This window comes from Scleropages formosus, chromosome 3 (assembly GCF_900964775.1).
Source record: "Scleropages formosus chromosome 3, fSclFor1.1, whole genome shotgun sequence".
Lineage (NCBI taxonomy): Eukaryota > Metazoa > Chordata > Actinopteri > Osteoglossiformes > Osteoglossidae > Scleropages > Scleropages formosus.
In genome coordinates this window covers 8,505,749-8,522,350 of record NC_041808.1, presented here as the reverse complement: position 1 = coordinate 8,522,350, position 16,602 = coordinate 8,505,749, and the positions used below count along the sequence as shown (strand labels likewise).

Sequence of the window (16,602 nt, the reverse complement as noted above, 5' to 3'; positions counted from 1 at the left end):
CTATGTTCACTCTGGCAAAATATTCATTAGATCTACTGTAAGCTTTAATGAACCAATTCCTTACAAAGTCTGTGGTGAGTTGTGGTTCTGCTAGAATGTTCCTGCTCTTTGGTTTCACAGATTGTCACAGTGACTAAGTTTGACCATAAATGACAATGTTTTCTACGCAATATTCTTTTATTGTCAATACAAATGATTTGTCTCCCAATAAGGTTTCAAAGCTGCAGCAACTTATGACATAAATACACAAGCAGACACTATTTTCCAGTGCTTTAAAAATATAAAAATGCTGTGAGAGATTAATGTAGGAATTTTCCAAAATTCATCTGCATTATCCTTTGACTGTGGGTGCTGAGGCACCCCCTGAAACTTAAATTTCAGAAAAAATATATACTTTAATTATAAAAATACTAACCTGCTAGTCCCTGCCACATACTCACCCTAACAAGCCAAGCACAAGAGTACAAAATCTGATTCTCCACACAAATACAAAAATACAGTTTTCAAATCAGCTCTTAAAAACTGGATTAAAAGTCACAATGTAAAATATCCCTTATTGTCACTCTTGTCCCTTATTGTCCTTTAAAGGGGATTAAAAATGCATCGGGGAGTCATTAGGACCGGTATTCTGAGGGTTGGACATGCGGTCGGCTGGCTGCCACACAGGTTCACTCATCAGAACCACGGCTTTCTACCTGATTGAGTAGAAGTTGGAGTAAAAGCAAGCAGAGTGCAGAAGCTCATGTTGTGTTTACCACTAATGCTCTTGGTGAGCACAGCAAAAAAAAAAAAAGCACCAACATACACGACATCAACATAACGTACCAGTGAAAAGTGAGGGCTGCCCTGGACAGAAGCTGATTAAGAGGAATTGGACAGGAGGAGAGTGGAAGCAAAGCAACACACAGGTGTCCTACATCTGTGGTAACTGCTGTAGGAGAGCTGGGAAGACATGGTGCCTCATTTCCTCATTACACATGTTCACCAAAGCCATTGTGAAAACAAGTGGACTCGCACTGTTCACTGGTAATCCAAACAGGGAAAAAAAAACAGGAACATGGCAAAGAGGGGAGACAAAGACCAAAATTCACTACCATTAATAAAGATGAGGTGTCCATTATGCTCAGTCTTAGCACGGTACTAAGACAATCAGCATTCTCAAAACACACATCCCATCCCGACCCCAAGCAATGAACTTTCATCCCATCCCATCTCCAGGAACTGAACCTCCATCCTGTCTCCAGGGACTAAAAATCCAACCCAATACCTGGTACTAAACCAAAACTCTAAAAGAATAAAAAATACATTATATGACTTTAAATTTATAACCTTTCGTGTAAAGATCCGTAATTTTTACAAAATAATCTGCACAGGGAGATAAAACACCCGTGGAGAGGACAATCTCGGTTTTCAATTTGGTTCTGAGGCAGCAGTGATGAGGGGTTTGGCGAAGGGGAATGTGCTTCTGAGTCCCCTATGACCTCCGCCAGGGGTGCCGAAGAGCGGCCCAGTGTGTCCTGAAGTACATTCTAGGATGACGTCCCAAAGGTGCAAGGTGAGGGGTTAAGGGTCACAGGGCAGTCGATGTCAACTTCTTCAGGCCCCTACGCTGAGCCAGAGTGGAGCAGCCCACGGGTTCCAGCATGGGAGAGACATTCCTGTTGAGCGCCGAGTACGTAGCGGCCATTGCACCCTGTGGGTGGAGGGAGAGGTCAGCCACCGTGACCACGTTCGGACGGCCTCGACAGGAAGAGAAACGGGAGAGCAAAGTGCACCTTGACTAAGTGAGGAGCATCCTGTCTGTTGAGCTGGAACTTGGGCAGCTGGTCCCGGTGCACAATCCAGGGGTGCCTGAGCACCTGTGCAGCAGTCAGCCTCTGGTGGGGGTCTACATGCAGCATCTTGGACACCAGGTCCTGGGTTCAACAAAAGAGCTCACAGTAAAGTTATCACCATCACCATAAGTCATCCAGAAGATCTGCATTTATGAGCAAAACCCTAATACAGATATCAAAGAACACAGGTAAAATATAGTGGGATTCATCATCGTTGCCAGCTACATGAACCATTTTACTGATCTGGACTTGCACAACGGGCTGCTGTTCAGGTTTGCGGTGATGACAAGCGGTTTTAATTCATGGCAATTTTTCTATAAAATGAAATAGTTCATCAGAGCCTGAGATGCCAATCTGGCTGCTTTCATACGAGATCTTGCGGCTTAGCCTCCAGATAAGCATGAAAACCACGACTTACACCATAAATAATATTATTTTCAACATAGGTCGAGATCAGTCGATTTGCACTTGCATCCTCGTGAGGCCTGCGTTGGAAGCAGGTTAAGTAGGACCAACCTTTCCTTTACCCTGCTACTGTCTCCAGCTCCTCCTGGGGAGTCTCCAAATGTTCCCAGGCCAGCTGAAAGATGTAATTTCTCTCACATACTGAGGTCCCCCCCTTCCAGTGGAATCTTTGGAATAACTACAAGGGGAATTGACCAGGGTGCCTTATCACATACTAAACCACCTCAACTCACTCCTCCAAATCTAGAGGAGCAGCAGCTATTCCAATGCTCTTCCGGATCGCTCATCTCCTCACCCTCTCATGAGAATGAACCTAGTCATCCAGCAGACAAACCTCATTTCAGCTGTTCATACATGCAATTTTGTTCTTCAAGTCATTACCCAACGCTCATGACCATAGGAGAGAATGGGGACACAGAGTTCTCAAAAAGGACAATGGATAATAGAAAGCACAGTGTAATACACACTAAACAATGTGTCAAATGTAGGAAGCCTGTAAATATATCAACATACAACATTACTATCTTTTCATGGAGAAACTGGATGATAACATCTCAGGGTTACACTAAATACATTGAACCCTCATATAATGAGCTATTATCATACAACTTTGATTGCAGGGTGACCACACTAAGCGTTACGGCACCTGCTGCCCTGTGATCGTGTCTGCTTGGTTTCGTAGAGTTGGAGACTGTTTGAGTGGGTGTGCATGTACCTTGGCTTCAGCAGACACAGAATTCCAGTACCCGCCTGTCAAAGAGAACTTCCCGCTGCCAATCCGTGCCAGGATCTCCTCTGGTGTGTCGTCAGGCCCGTTCGCAAACGGGGTGAATCTGAGGAGGACACATTGACCTTGTTTCCATAGAAACTGCGTGACAGCCCAGTCCTTTTACCCAAGAATTACACCTACAACTCAGATTAAACCCATAAGACCCCTCCTCCATTAGAATAGCTTGAATACTACCCTCCCGAGAGCCCTACCCCGTTAGCATGGTGTACAGCAGGACCCCCAGGCTCCAGATGTCACAGGCTGCATCATAACCCTGCTTCTTCAACACCTGGAGAGTAGAAAACAGAAAACAAGGGAGCTGAGAGAGATGGAGAGATAGACAGCGGGAGAGACAAAAAGAGGGATGGAGGGACGAACCTCAGGGGCAACAAAGTTGGCCGTGTAGCAGGGTGTCATGAGGAGCCCGTTTTCGGCGCGCAGCTGCTTGGCAAAGCCAAAGTCGCAAATGCGGATGGATTCGGGGTTCCCCGACTCGTCCACGTACAGGATGTTACTGGGCTTCAGGTCCCTGTGGACCACCTGGGGGCAGGCAGCACCAATGTCTCATATTGTGTATGCCAACATGTTTGAGCACTGAAATAGGAGAGAGATGCGCACCCCCTGAGTATGCAGGTACTCCACGGTCTTGGTGATTGTGTAGAGAACTGCACTGGCCTCCCTCTCCGAGAAGAACTTCTGCCGTAGGATTTTGTCCAGCAGCTCTCCTCCCTTCATGAGCTCCGTCACCAGGTAGACTGAACGTCCATCGTCGTATACCTACACAGCGACGCACCCGTGAGGTCGGGACATGCTGGAGACTCACTGGCGACACAGGGTCGGACGGTCAAACTCACATCCTTGAGGGTGATGATGTTGGGGTGCTGTCCGTAGCGCAGCAGGATCTCCACCTCCTCTGCGGGGTCCCTCTTCGCTTTGTTGATGATCTTAGAACGAACAAACAGCATGATTTGGCCACTGAGGTGAAGAACAACATCAGAGTTTGGTATGGGGTTCAAATACTCCTCAAATTAAAAATTAATAACTAATTTGTTTTCATCCCCCTTTTGCTATGAGTTCCGTTTTAACCCCATTGTTACTGAGTAGGTTACATCTCCAGTACTCAGGTTAAGGCTGTTCAACAATGCAATTCTGTTTCTATGCTCTTTACTGGCACCTATTGGCCGGCAACAGAAATGCAAGTTGCCTTTCACATTTAGAAAACAATGTATTTTATGTAATTATATAATTTATTTTACATTATATATTTTATTGTATACATTTTATATATATATACTTATAAAATATGCTAACATCTATCGGCTCAGAAGAATCAGGTTACATTTGCTCTACACAAATGCAAGAAAAGATTCATTAAGAAAGCAATTCAAATGTGGAAAATGGTTTTCTTGAAAAATTTGTAATCTGGAGTTAGTCAGGGTGAGGAGGAGCCAATGTATTTCATACCAAACCCTGACTGAGCGCTATATATTGAACCGCATGGTGTTGGAGTCCAGGTCTTACCTTGACCGCAAACTCCATTTTGGAGCTTTTGTGGACACAGCGGTTGCAGATAGAGTAGGACCCGACACCGATGTCCTCCTTCACATCGTATACGTCGCTGAACTGTACTGTGTTCCTGTGTAACTGCTGCACAACCCAGTGGCACACATTTTTACTGGAATAAACATCTAGATACACTTACGCAGTAATATCCATGTATGTACTGTATGCACGCACGCACACACACTCTTCGACTGTGGCACTGCAACTACCATTTACCTTCTCTTAAACATTTCATGTTAATTACACTACGGACATGTCTCCTTTACCAGTACACCAGCCACTGCTCGTGTATGTTCCTCCCTGAATGACGGTGGGTGTACCTGGACAATGGAGAATGCGTATGTGTACCTGGACGATGGAGTGCACTCCTGCACTGGTCAGCGGTTCACTTTCCTCCTCTGGACTGATGGCCACGAAGCTGAAGCCACGGAATAGCTGGTGGGCATTAGCACTGGGGGGCACGCCTGGTGAGTCTGGGACACAAGCACACACAAACCACTGATACAGATAATACCTCAAAGTGGCGATACACCACACACCCACTCACACAAAGCACTGATGCTGACCACTCTCCCTCTTAAGTCCAGCTTATTGAAATATTGACCACGGAGTGACCTGTGGGTCAGTCTCTCTCACCCTCACACACAGCCACAAACACACTCCTGTTTTTATGTACCAGAGCCAATTATTTTCATACACAATGCGCCATACTGGAATATGAAACACACTAACTCAAGTGTTGTAGGACCTGTCGAAGGCACCTCTTCTCATGGTTGGTGCCCACTGAAACTGTTGAAGATACAGTCGATGGTCTTCCCCTGCTCGAGGCCATGGCACCCAGACACTGTCAGGCCCCCCACACTGGACAGAGGGCAAGTTTGTCACACTGTTTGTCCCTTTACCTTTGGGAGTTTTTGCCGTGAACTCAGGGTCGAAGTAGAAAGTGTCATCAGGTCGACCGCTGGCCGGTCTGAATGGAGGATGAATCTCTCGCCTGAACAGTTTCTATCAGGAAACACAAAGGAGTTTGAGAACTACTAGAAAAACGGGGACCTCTCACATACGCATGCTAACCTTAAAAGAATTCACATCAACAAAGAGTCAGTTATATATCAGTGTGTAGTAGGTAACTGTGACTCTGCTGTGTGTATCTAATAACTGAGTGTGCTTCAGTCACACACACATTGGACACACACTTACATTCCAGTCTATACTGGAGTAGAACGGGTGTCTCTTGATCTCCTCGACCCCGTCTGGTCCAGCCCCTACAGTAGAACATCAGCATCCATGACTGCGTCCGTCAAACCACCAGCCCCCTGTATCATCTGTTTCACCAACCAAACTATCATATTCACCAGCATCTACTGTAACGTCCTTTACAATGCCTAGGCTAACCTGTTCACCTCATTTGTTTAGTATATTACCATGTTGGCTTTGTTAACCCATCCACATACCCATCCACCTGTCCACATAGTGTGCTGTCAACCCCTATACCTAGTTTTTTTGGGACTATTAACCCCTCTACCTAGTCTGTTGGCTGGGTTTCGCTTGAACAGGTTACGCAGAAGGCTCTGTGCTTCTAGGCTGAGAAACTGTGGCATCCCCAGCTTGGCCCTGGTGGAAACATGGTCACACATCAACACCAAACTTCTGCTCATTCTTCTACAACAAGAAACATCAAAAATCAGCAGTATTCAACCTAAAGGCTGTGCAAAGGTGAAAAGACCCACTTGAGGATCATGGTCATGGTCTCCTTACGGTCCTTTCCCTGGAATGGCAAGGTCCCGGTGAGCATCTCAAACTGAAACACAGCATCATGATGTCACATACTGGCTTCTCCTGGCAAACAGGAAGGTGGAGAAAAGTGACACCACGAGCCCCAGCCCTCTCACCATAAGCACCCCATAGGACCACCAGTCAGCGCTTTGGGTGTGGCCTCTACGGTTGACGACCTCCGGGGCCATGTACTCCACTGTGCCACAGAAGGAATACGCTTTGTTCTCGTGGTCTATAGACTCTTTGCTCAGTCCAAAGTCTGCAAACACAAAGTGGCAGCTCACAGTCTTTCATCCTTTAATCTTATTCTCCACACACAGGAGATGCAAGTATATTGATCTGATGCACGTACTGTATGTTGTGTCATTCTGACACAATATTTAGATCATGAGTTGCATACCTGTCAACTTGATGTGACCTTCTTCATCCAAGAGAATGCTGGAGATACACATGAACATTAGTCACTTCTTTCACTGAGAGCCACAGAGGCTCCAAACAATGGCCAATTGTGTAACAGCGACAGCAGTAAGCAGGAATGGGACGTACTTCTCAGGCTTCAGGTCTCTGTAGATGATGCCCAGGCTGTGCAGGTGGTCCAATGCCAGAGCAAGCTCAGCAAGGTAGAATTTCACATCCTCCTCTGTGAACATCACCTGACAAAGGAATGAGTCAATGACAAAATACACTCTGAACTCCATCTCTTTCTTTAGGAAGCCCTCACTACTCACACATTGACACCTACTTCTTTGGAAAGACGTGTGAAGAGATCTCCTCCTCGGAGGAATTCTAAGATCAAGTAGAGCTTTCCCTCCGTCTGAAATGCTGGATTGAAGCAAACATTACATTCAGAATCTTCTGAATCAGCCCACCTCCTTCCACCCTTCATAACCATCAATGCTCTCCAGCCTACAGAACCTTCTCAGTGAGGACTCACCATAATGCAGCTTCACTATGAAGGGATGGTTCACCTCTACCAAGATGTCTCGTTCCATTTTGGTACGAAGACGGTCTCGCACTATAACACACACAAAACACAGGGCCAAACAGCATTTACAGATAGCATCGATTCAACCATAAATATCTAATTGAACAAACTATTCACTCTAAAACCAGCAACACACAGGCCACTTGCCAGTGGCCACAATTAAATATGGGGTGCCCACCACATAACCCAAGAAAACAGCAATCTTCACCTTTGAGCGTGGCTTTCTTCAGCACTTTCATGGCGTACAGCTGCCCAGCATCCGGGCCTACAATCTTCTTCACCAGAAAAACCTGTGTGGTGAAAGGTCAAGGGTCACTATAAGATGAAAGATTCCTCCACCTGAAAGCAAGCAGTCAGTATCCTACACGATCATCATTCTATTTAAAGGGTAGAATGGGCACACATCCACCCTACCAGCACCTACCTTAACTGCACTTGTGTTTAGAAAGCAGTAGTATTGTTTTTTGACTACTGACCTCTGGTTATTTTTATTATTGCTTTACTGCTCAAAGAAAGTACAGAAACATCTCCAGACATATTACTGTCACAGGCCCACTGCATGTGTGCCCACAGCTACACTCCTATATCTTGATTATTTAAGAAGTTGTCCTTCTGTGATGAAACTAGGAAAGACATTGGTCCATATGCTGCTAAATGAAAAATGATATAGTAGTGCATATAGCATACAGTAGCTCGGTGACAGTGGCAGGAAAGATGGGATGGCTGCGATAGACTGGAGGAGTTCGGAGCTCTCTAGGAATAGCTGGTGATTTGCCATGTCCAGGTAAGAGTTTGCTTCCACAGGGACTCCTCAGGAATGGCATTATGTCTGCCTTAGATATCAACATTTCCACACTAGGGCTTGGTGCCGCAGAGATGAGAGAAGCCTAGTGTCTCACTGCACACAAATTGGAAACAACTACAGTGCCAGCACTTCGGTCACTGATGACTCCATGTTGTAATACATCCACACGCATAGCAGGAATAAAATATTTTTGCTAAGCCGACAAGCCTATTGCATGTGCGTGCACAAAAAAACACACACAACCGTGCACTCACCTTCCCGAAGGAGCCTTGGCCCAGAACCTTGCGGATCTCAAATTGTCCTGGATCGGCCTTCTCAGAGCCCTCCTTCACAAGCTGGGTGATGTTGATCTCCTTCACAGAGCCTTCATCCTGATGAGGCGGAGGAGGAGAGAGGACAAGGTCAGGCATGGTCTGTACGTACATGCTTTGCAAGCACAGGTCCCACAAAGCTACAATGTACGAGACAGAAGGTTTTGCGGTATGGCTGGGGTCCAGCCCAAGACGTCCCGTCGCCCATCCCTGCGTGTCCTCACTCGCTCCCGTCACACACACACCACGCTCACTGGAAGCCGCTGCACAATTGCCATGCCACCCCCACGGCACACGTAACAGAGTGGGTGCAGAGAAGGTGACTAATGACACAGTACTCTCTGAGTACAGATCCTCTTGCACTCTCTCCTCTCCCTGTCATTTAACTTGTCGGCACCAGCAATGGTTGACCTTGGCTCAAGGACCCACCCACCTGGGCATAATTCATTCAGGACCAATCCTGAGAGTCACCATGCCAAACTAATGACCGAACAACCTAGACAGAGTCTAGGTTAGTGAAACACGGTAAATGGACACCATCCCAACAGGGACAGTCTGCACCACCGACCCCTCAAGGTTCCTGAATGCTGACAGTCTGCACTACAGAATGTTAAACTTCTTCTGATTTGCAGCAAAAAAAGTAGCCCCTCACTTGCTGCTGTGTCCCATTTAAATGGTGCAATTAAGCTCATCGGTGCCTCCTTTCAGCAGGTCTGGAATAGAAGCTACTGCCTATGCGTTCCTGTAACGGACACATCTGGCAGGTATATTTCATTTATTCATTTAGCTGATGCTTTTCGCCACAGCAATTTACAGTGTTAACAACAATAGTTGGTACAATTCATGGTAATTACCTTGCTTAAGGGTACAACAGCCAGAGGTGGGGATTAAACCTACAACCTTTGGATCCAAAGGCAGCAGCTGTAACCACTACGCTACCAGCTGTCCCCAGTTTCTATTCTATCCCACATGATCACAGTGGCAACAAGGACAAGGGCTGTCAGTCAGCGATGGATGATCTCTCAGGGAATATATGTCACCAAAAATCCAGGTGGAACATCGCCCACATTCTCAATCGCCGGATGTTCCATACAACATATTGTGCATCAAATTTTTAGAAATCATCTTGTTATTAATCTAAATGGAAGAATTATAGTTTTATCCTGCGCCTGAACCTTTCCAACTTTTAAAAATCCAAGTATGGTAAACGAACACCTGATCATACAAACCCCGTATGGAACCCTTTTATCCCAAGTTGTCACGTGATCAAATAAGGACCGACTTGCTCCAATACTTAGACTTCTTTGTCGTAACACAACCTAACAAGGCAGCTAAGGTACCCAACTATTATGCTATTTGGATTTTATGCACAGTTTCAGATTACAACAGTTCTAATAATGGCAAATGGGCATATTCATTCGGCTCGACTCCGAGTCTTTAAATTCTACATCAACATGTTGCATTGTACTACCATCAGGCACCTGTGCAGCACAACAATCCCCACTGATGCGTATCCTTACAGCAAACTGCCATGTTTGAGCTGTGCTATGAGAGAAAAGAGCGACAATCACTACTGATATTAACAAAAACCACACGTATGTTTCTTTAAAAATCAATTGCATAAAACATAAGATGCAGGATTATACATAGTCACATGGCAACACGAGAAGGGGGCTCCTGTGGTGGCTCTAACGTCCCTCCGAATGCGAGTGTATTCCTGTACCACGAGGAGGGCAGTTTTCGGAAAAAATTTTTGCCTGTCACAAAACTTATGGAACAGACATCACTTCTTTGCAAAAGTCAAAAGCAATAAAAGGAAAGAGCATCCTAGTAGCTACCTGCTGAATAACTTCCTCCACTTGTCCCTGCTGCTGCACTTGTACAGAACCAGATACAGGCAAGCATACACATGAATAAACATAGGTTAAAAAAAAAAAAAAAAAAAAACAGGTAAAGCAAAAGACTACAGGAAGCGCACAGTAAACATTAATAAAAGGACTAGAATCCCGCAGTAAACACCAATAAATTACCAGAACCCTCCAAGCGAACACCAATAATCGACACGGATCTCACCGGTAAACACTCACAAACATTGAAAGGTAGAAGCTGAACTAACTATAAATACCCCAACACTTTATCTGCAGTTTTCTGATAATACATTTGATCCAACGTATTTCACATGTATTGTGGTGTGTGATATTCCATCTCAGCCCGAGTCTGGAGAGGCAGCGACACGTGGCCTTCAGAATGAGCGCAGATGGCAGGAAGAAACCGCCCCCCAGACGCCACCACCTCTGCGATTCGGCCATAGCTTTATAAATAGAATTCGACTGTAAGCGATGGTAGATGTGGCAAATAAGAAAGTCTGCCACATTAAATCAATCAATGTTTTTAGTAACGCATTCCTACAAGCAATGTTTTCTGACAGTAGGTTCCGCCAGAGGGGAGACGCTACGGTGTAATGGTCCAGCGGTGCAAGAGAGATGCTGTAGTATATTGAATGTTCTTCCTCTGGGTGACACTGTGGATTTAAAACACTTGGTAATCATTCATTTGCAGTTGGGACCATATCCCTGTGTACTGAAAACAGTCCCGATATAGAACCCCACCTAACATAAACCCAACACCCATTCCACCGTCACCTGCTTTCCACCCCTGCAGTCAAAAAATTCCACTTTAAAGTTGTACCAGAAGAAGAACTAAGGGTCAGAGATATTGGGCTGCCTGCGCCGTGGACACAGATGGGGAGAGACACACACACAGTCCTGCCGCTTTCACTGCTGTACCAGAACTCAGTCCCACTATAGACCATCTGGCTCCACCTCCATATTGGTGTTCAGTGCCACCACAGACCAGGAGATTTGTCTACTTTTCTTATTTATCTAATAAAACACATCCCAGTGATGGCTGCAATTTTGAATTCTGATGCATAAATTGTGTTATACAACAAACCTTTATTATCATAATGATAATAAACTGACAATGTTGCTAATGTCACTGTTTTTGTGCCAGGACCCCAATCCGTACCCCAGCAAGGAGAAGGACCTGCGGAGGCTCATAACCATGGCAACGGGACCACGTCAGCCTTCTCTCCTTTCCCATTTCCACCTTTTTCGAACTGTCTAACATCATCAGTGTCTGTTATGTGTGTCTGGTGAGTTTAATACTCCACTAAGTGCTCTGAGGGAGTCTGTGGGGAAAGGCACTACAGAAAAATAAAATCAACTTCACAGCAACATCTCAGTGGTTAATGCATCTGCTCCTCAACATACAAACACCGCTGAGATGGGACATCTGTTTGACTCATTTTGTCAATAACTTAAATTTCACTTTTGTCACTAAGTCACAATCAGTTAATGCCTGTTAATGTCACTATATTTGCCAATAAGATTCTGAGAAAAAGTATTATTCATTTAACTGATGCTTTTTCCCCAAAGCAGTTTGCAGTGATAAATTAGTTACACTGATATACCCCTTTTTTCCCCCCTTTTACCCTTCTTACTGTATCAGTTTAAGGTAAGCACTTTAATCAAGGGTACCACAGCAGAATGATTCAAACCTGGGCCCTTCAAATGCAAGGCGACAGTTTCAATCTCAATGTCACCTACTGCCCAACTAAAATAGATATATTATAAACACACAGAATATTTTAACAGTTTTATTCATTTCAAACCACATTAAAACTAATTTAAAACAATGACAATAAAAACACTTTGTCTCCACAAACTTAGATTCACCGCCGAATAATTCATCCCATAAACACACGTGACATTTCTCGTTCTGTTAATGAGCAACAACATTCAGGAACACTTGACATGAGCTGTAAACACTGCGGAAGTGAGCTGAATTAAGGTGGTCCCACACTCCTGTTCTGCTTGGGTGCTCTCGACTGTCATTTGTTGGCCGAGGGTTGAAAATCCTTCACGCCAACACCTGTAGCACATGGAGCCAGCGTATTCCAACGCGACTACATTCCCACCTTCAGGGCAGGCAGGCTGCTATACTCCGAGAAGCAGCCATGTGATGGCATAAAATTTAACTGATTTTCAAAAAGAAAAATGATAAAACTTCAGCTTCTATCAAATTCAAAAAAATAACCTTTACATTTTCAAATTCCAGCAGAAATTCCAGACAAAAACACATTATGATTGTACACTCAACAAAGAGATGCGGGACACTTACAGCACAGGAAGGAGTGTCCTCGTCACCCATGGACTCGTCCAAGACCTGCAACACGCAAACACATGAGCAAAGTCTGACACACACACACACACACACACACACACAGGAATCGGCTAACCCACACAATTATGAGCAGAACCACCTCCGCGTGGGTTACACAGCTACACACATTTGTACAACACACCCCTGGGCTGTACATGTACACACAGCTACACACTGCTCACACTGCAATCAGTGAGCGAATGGACTCACTTTCTTAGTACTTGTTATTCACCAGGAGCATCTTCTAAAAAGGTTACACCTCCACTGAGCACATGACTGCCTGTGATCATGAGGATGAAGGTGCAAAAACCATTTCATTCACAAGCACTGAGACTCAACAACATGAACACAGGACTTGGTCACTCTAAGACTGCAGCTCGGGCAAAGGCATCTCTACAAGGGACCCGAGCACAGCGGTAATCTGCCAAGACTGTCCAAACGATGCTGCAACTTTCCGGAACGTTCCAGCAAGGAGAGTGTCACTGGATACAATGAGGAGATGCAGTGTGCCCAATCATTCTGGAAAGACTCCACGTGGGGACTCAGATAACCGGCTCAGAATTTGCAGCCCGAGGCGTCTACGGGCACGGAGAGGGTTCTAGCACCATCCTGCTTTAGACAAGGGTCGCAGTTTCTGCTTCGGGAGCGGGTTCGATTAACCAGCATGTGGACTTGAGGGTCATGAGTCTCAGCTGGGGTAGACAAGTTCAAAATGAGTGAATCAAAAAAGGTCAACAGCAAAGGGTCGAGGTAAATGGAAAACTGATCAGCCAATCACAACAGCCCACTTAGTGGGGTCACCCGACACCATGTATTAACACAGTGTTTACACTATTACCCCCCCCCCCCCCCCCCATTCACATCCCATGTGCTGATAATGTCACCTTGACTGGTGACAGGTGGTGTGAAGAGCAGAAGGTGGTGCAGTGGTTAGAACTGCCACCTTCATGCTGAATATTCCAAGTTTCAATGTCACTGTACTTACTGTTAAGTGACACAGTAAAAATTACCCTGCTGTATGAATGAGGAAATCAGTGTAAGTTACTCCGGACAGAAGAGAGAGAGAAAAGTGTACATGTGAACACAGTGAAACGGGCTGTTCTGGACAACACCGCCGTCCAGACAAATCCCCGACTGCAAACTCAGAGATCCCAATCACACTTCTCCAGAGCGACCCAACAAAGGTAAGTTATGATTATTAGTATTACTGTAATGTTATTACATTTAAATTTACATTTAATTAGCAGACGCTTTTCTCCAAAGCGCTTCCAATGAACCATGGCGCGTTATCAGCCCACACACCTTATTCACCAAGGTGACTTACACTGCTAGATACACTACTTACACTGGGTCACTCATCCATACATCAGTGGAACACACTATCTCTGTCATTCACTATAGGTAAACCTGAACAGCGTGTCTTTGGACTGTGGTGTGGGAGGAAACCGGAGCACCCGGAGGAAACCCATACAGACACGGTGGGGGAGAACATGCAAACTCACAGAGACTGAGCCGGGGATCGAACCCACCGTCCTACTCCCTCCACCGCCACCGTGCCGCCCACACACTGGTTAGAATGAAACCTGTGTGGGTGTGTAAAAAATGCCCTCACGAGCCGCGCCCTGATCTCCGTGAGGACAGACAACATGTATATTAATTAACACTAAGATGACTCCAGGAATGAGTTATGATTCATAACTTCCGCTAAAGCTGCCGGCGGCGGAGCGAAGCGACGACTCGAGTCGTGTCTCGCACCTCACCGGAGAGTGTCCGCCGCCGCGCTACTTAGTCACACAAGTAAGAGCGCTGCAAGCGCCGGTCTAAGTAAGTTAGTTCTGAACGAGTGCCGAGCGAGCTCACCTCGGGCGGCCCCTCCGCGAGGCCCGCGCCCAGCCCCATCCTTTGCCACGGGTCTGCCACGAGCTGCGCCAGCGGCATGTCGGGCTGCCGGACTCGGAGCGCGGCTCCTCTGCTCTCCTAGGGGCTAGTAGTAGTCTCGCGCCACTGACGGAGCCGCTAGACTCTAGAGACGGCGATGTCGATGACGACACTAATGATAATGGCGATGACGATGCCCGGACACACTCTCAGCGAGCCGTCCACACACATACACACAGACCCCCCTCGTTCTCTTCTCGTTCTTCACACGCCCGCTGCCCCCGTTAACTCGCTCGCACGAGCGCTCACTTCCGCTTTCCCCAACATGGCGCCGGGCTCCTCACCTGGCTGTCCGAACGAGGCTCGCAGTGACGTCAGTTACGTCACCGGAGAGGCGGAGCTCCGTTCTCTATACAGCAGAAGCAAGTGTGGCCGGAGGGGGGAATAGGAGAGCGGAAAGGGAGATCCCAAAGACGACCCCACCCATACGGGGGCGTGTTAGTGACGTCACAAGAAACGACCTCTCGCAATATACCGCGATATATCGATTTATATTGAGTACCGCAGTCTGTTCGGTTCATGTGCTCGTCTTTCTTGGATAGCATAAGCTCTTCTCTGTCGATAACTGTTACTTATATAATAGTGCACGGGTGGCACAGCGAGTAGCGCTGCTGTTTCACGGCGCCTGGGTGAGCGTCTGCTAAATAAATATGTATATAAAATATTGTAACGGCGCTGAGGAGGGAGCTTTAAATGGCTCCATGTAAAATATTAGTTAATGTTCTTGTCTCTACATACTATAGTTTGGTGTTCTGTTACGATTGGTTGTTTTGTCGTTCACGGGTGTAGTTCATCACGAGGGGAATTCTGGGGAGCTCTAGAGTGGCAGTGTAGCAGGGAGTGACTTCGGGGAACTTTGCAGTATTCAAGGCGCCTCGCTACTCCTCTGTCTGTGGCATTTAAATTTTAAGACCGTCGCAAAGACACACTGACTCTAGCTGATTTATGGACCGGCGTCATGTACGGTCACGTCCACATGCCCTTGAGAAAGACAGCGAAGATACTCGGTCTGGGCGCCGTCACCCTTCTCCTCAGTGCCCGGTACCTGCACTGGCTCTTCCGGCGTTGGCGGTCCCGGGTTCCGCTGAAGGAGGTTCTCTTCTTCCCCACGAGCGTCACCTGCGTTGAGCATCTGTTTGCGCCCCCAACGGACCTCCCCCTGCGCTGCCCCTGCCCTCTGCCGCACGGCGCGGACACGTCCTTCACGAGACTCCTGCGGCACCTCCTGTCCGCCACGTCATCCCTCGACCTGTGCGTGTTCGCCTTCTCCAACCAGGAGCTGAGCCGCACCGTGCTGCTGCTGCGGAGCAGGGGGGTGGCCGTGCGCATCCTCACCGACAAGAACTACATGATCATGAGTGGCTCGCAGATCGGCGCCCTCCGCAGGGCAGGAACGTGTGTGCGGCACGACTTGGAGGCGGTACACATGCATCACAAGTTTGCCGTGGTGGACGGCCGGCTGCTCATCACCGGCTCGCTCAACTGGACCGTGACGGCAATCCAGAGCAACAGGGAGAACATTCTGGTCACGGAGGAGCCCGATCTCGTTCGCCCTTTTATCCGGGAGTTCGAGCAGCTGTGGGAGGCGAACGACCCCTCGCGATACCGCTCCAGCCTCAGCTAAATCGTGTGCACAAGCGGCGCTGCTCCACACTTGGTCTTACTTTGTATCATTTCTCATCCATTTGCTGCTTTTTTTGTGTGCGTGTAGCAAGTATTATAAGTATAGTATTGTATCCTGCAAGCATTAGTTGTATTTTAGCTTGTACATTAAAAGAGGGAATAAATATGGATGAGCAACAACAAAAAGGACATGTACACTCTTAATAAAGACTACGTTCCTTTTACCCTGAGCCCGTTTCTAGTAGCTCCATAGGGAGACGCTGCAATATGTACTATTAATTGTATCTTTTTTCAGAGGTTGCTGCGCT

General features: G+C 46.7%; 2 protein-coding genes across 2 annotated transcripts; one reads left to right on the top strand and one right to left on the bottom strand.

Annotated features, from left to right (window-relative positions):
• Positions 1 to 158: 158 nt before the first annotated feature.
• LOC108923820 (ribosomal protein S6 kinase alpha-3-like) lies at positions 159 to 14,964 on the bottom strand. Its single transcript, XM_018734808.2, has 22 exons — positions 14,594 to 14,964; positions 12,692 to 12,736; positions 8,453 to 8,569; positions 7,602 to 7,683; positions 7,343 to 7,423; positions 7,151 to 7,230; positions 6,955 to 7,061; positions 6,809 to 6,846; positions 6,525 to 6,667; positions 6,363 to 6,433; positions 6,158 to 6,246; positions 5,833 to 5,897; positions 5,535 to 5,637; positions 4,981 to 5,105; positions 4,591 to 4,716; positions 3,924 to 4,013; positions 3,688 to 3,846; positions 3,448 to 3,609; positions 3,282 to 3,358; positions 3,016 to 3,133; positions 1,776 to 1,916; positions 159 to 1,693 (listed from the first exon to the last, which is right to left on the bottom strand). Exons 1-22 carry the CDS (start codon positions 14,669 to 14,671, stop codon positions 1,571 to 1,573), a joined length of 2,220 nt encoding a protein of 739 aa, XP_018590324.2. The 5' UTR covers positions 14,672 to 14,964; the 3' UTR covers positions 159 to 1,570.
• A 239-nt stretch (positions 14,965 to 15,203) lies between these two features.
• On the top strand, positions 15,204 to 16,519 carry LOC108923821 (phospholipase D family, member 6). Its single transcript, XM_018734810.2, has one exon. The coding sequence runs from the start codon at positions 15,630 to 15,632 to the stop codon at positions 16,293 to 16,295; it is 666 nt and encodes a 221-aa protein (XP_018590326.2). The 5' UTR covers positions 15,204 to 15,629; the 3' UTR covers positions 16,296 to 16,519.
• Positions 16,520 to 16,602: the final 83 nt, after the last annotated feature.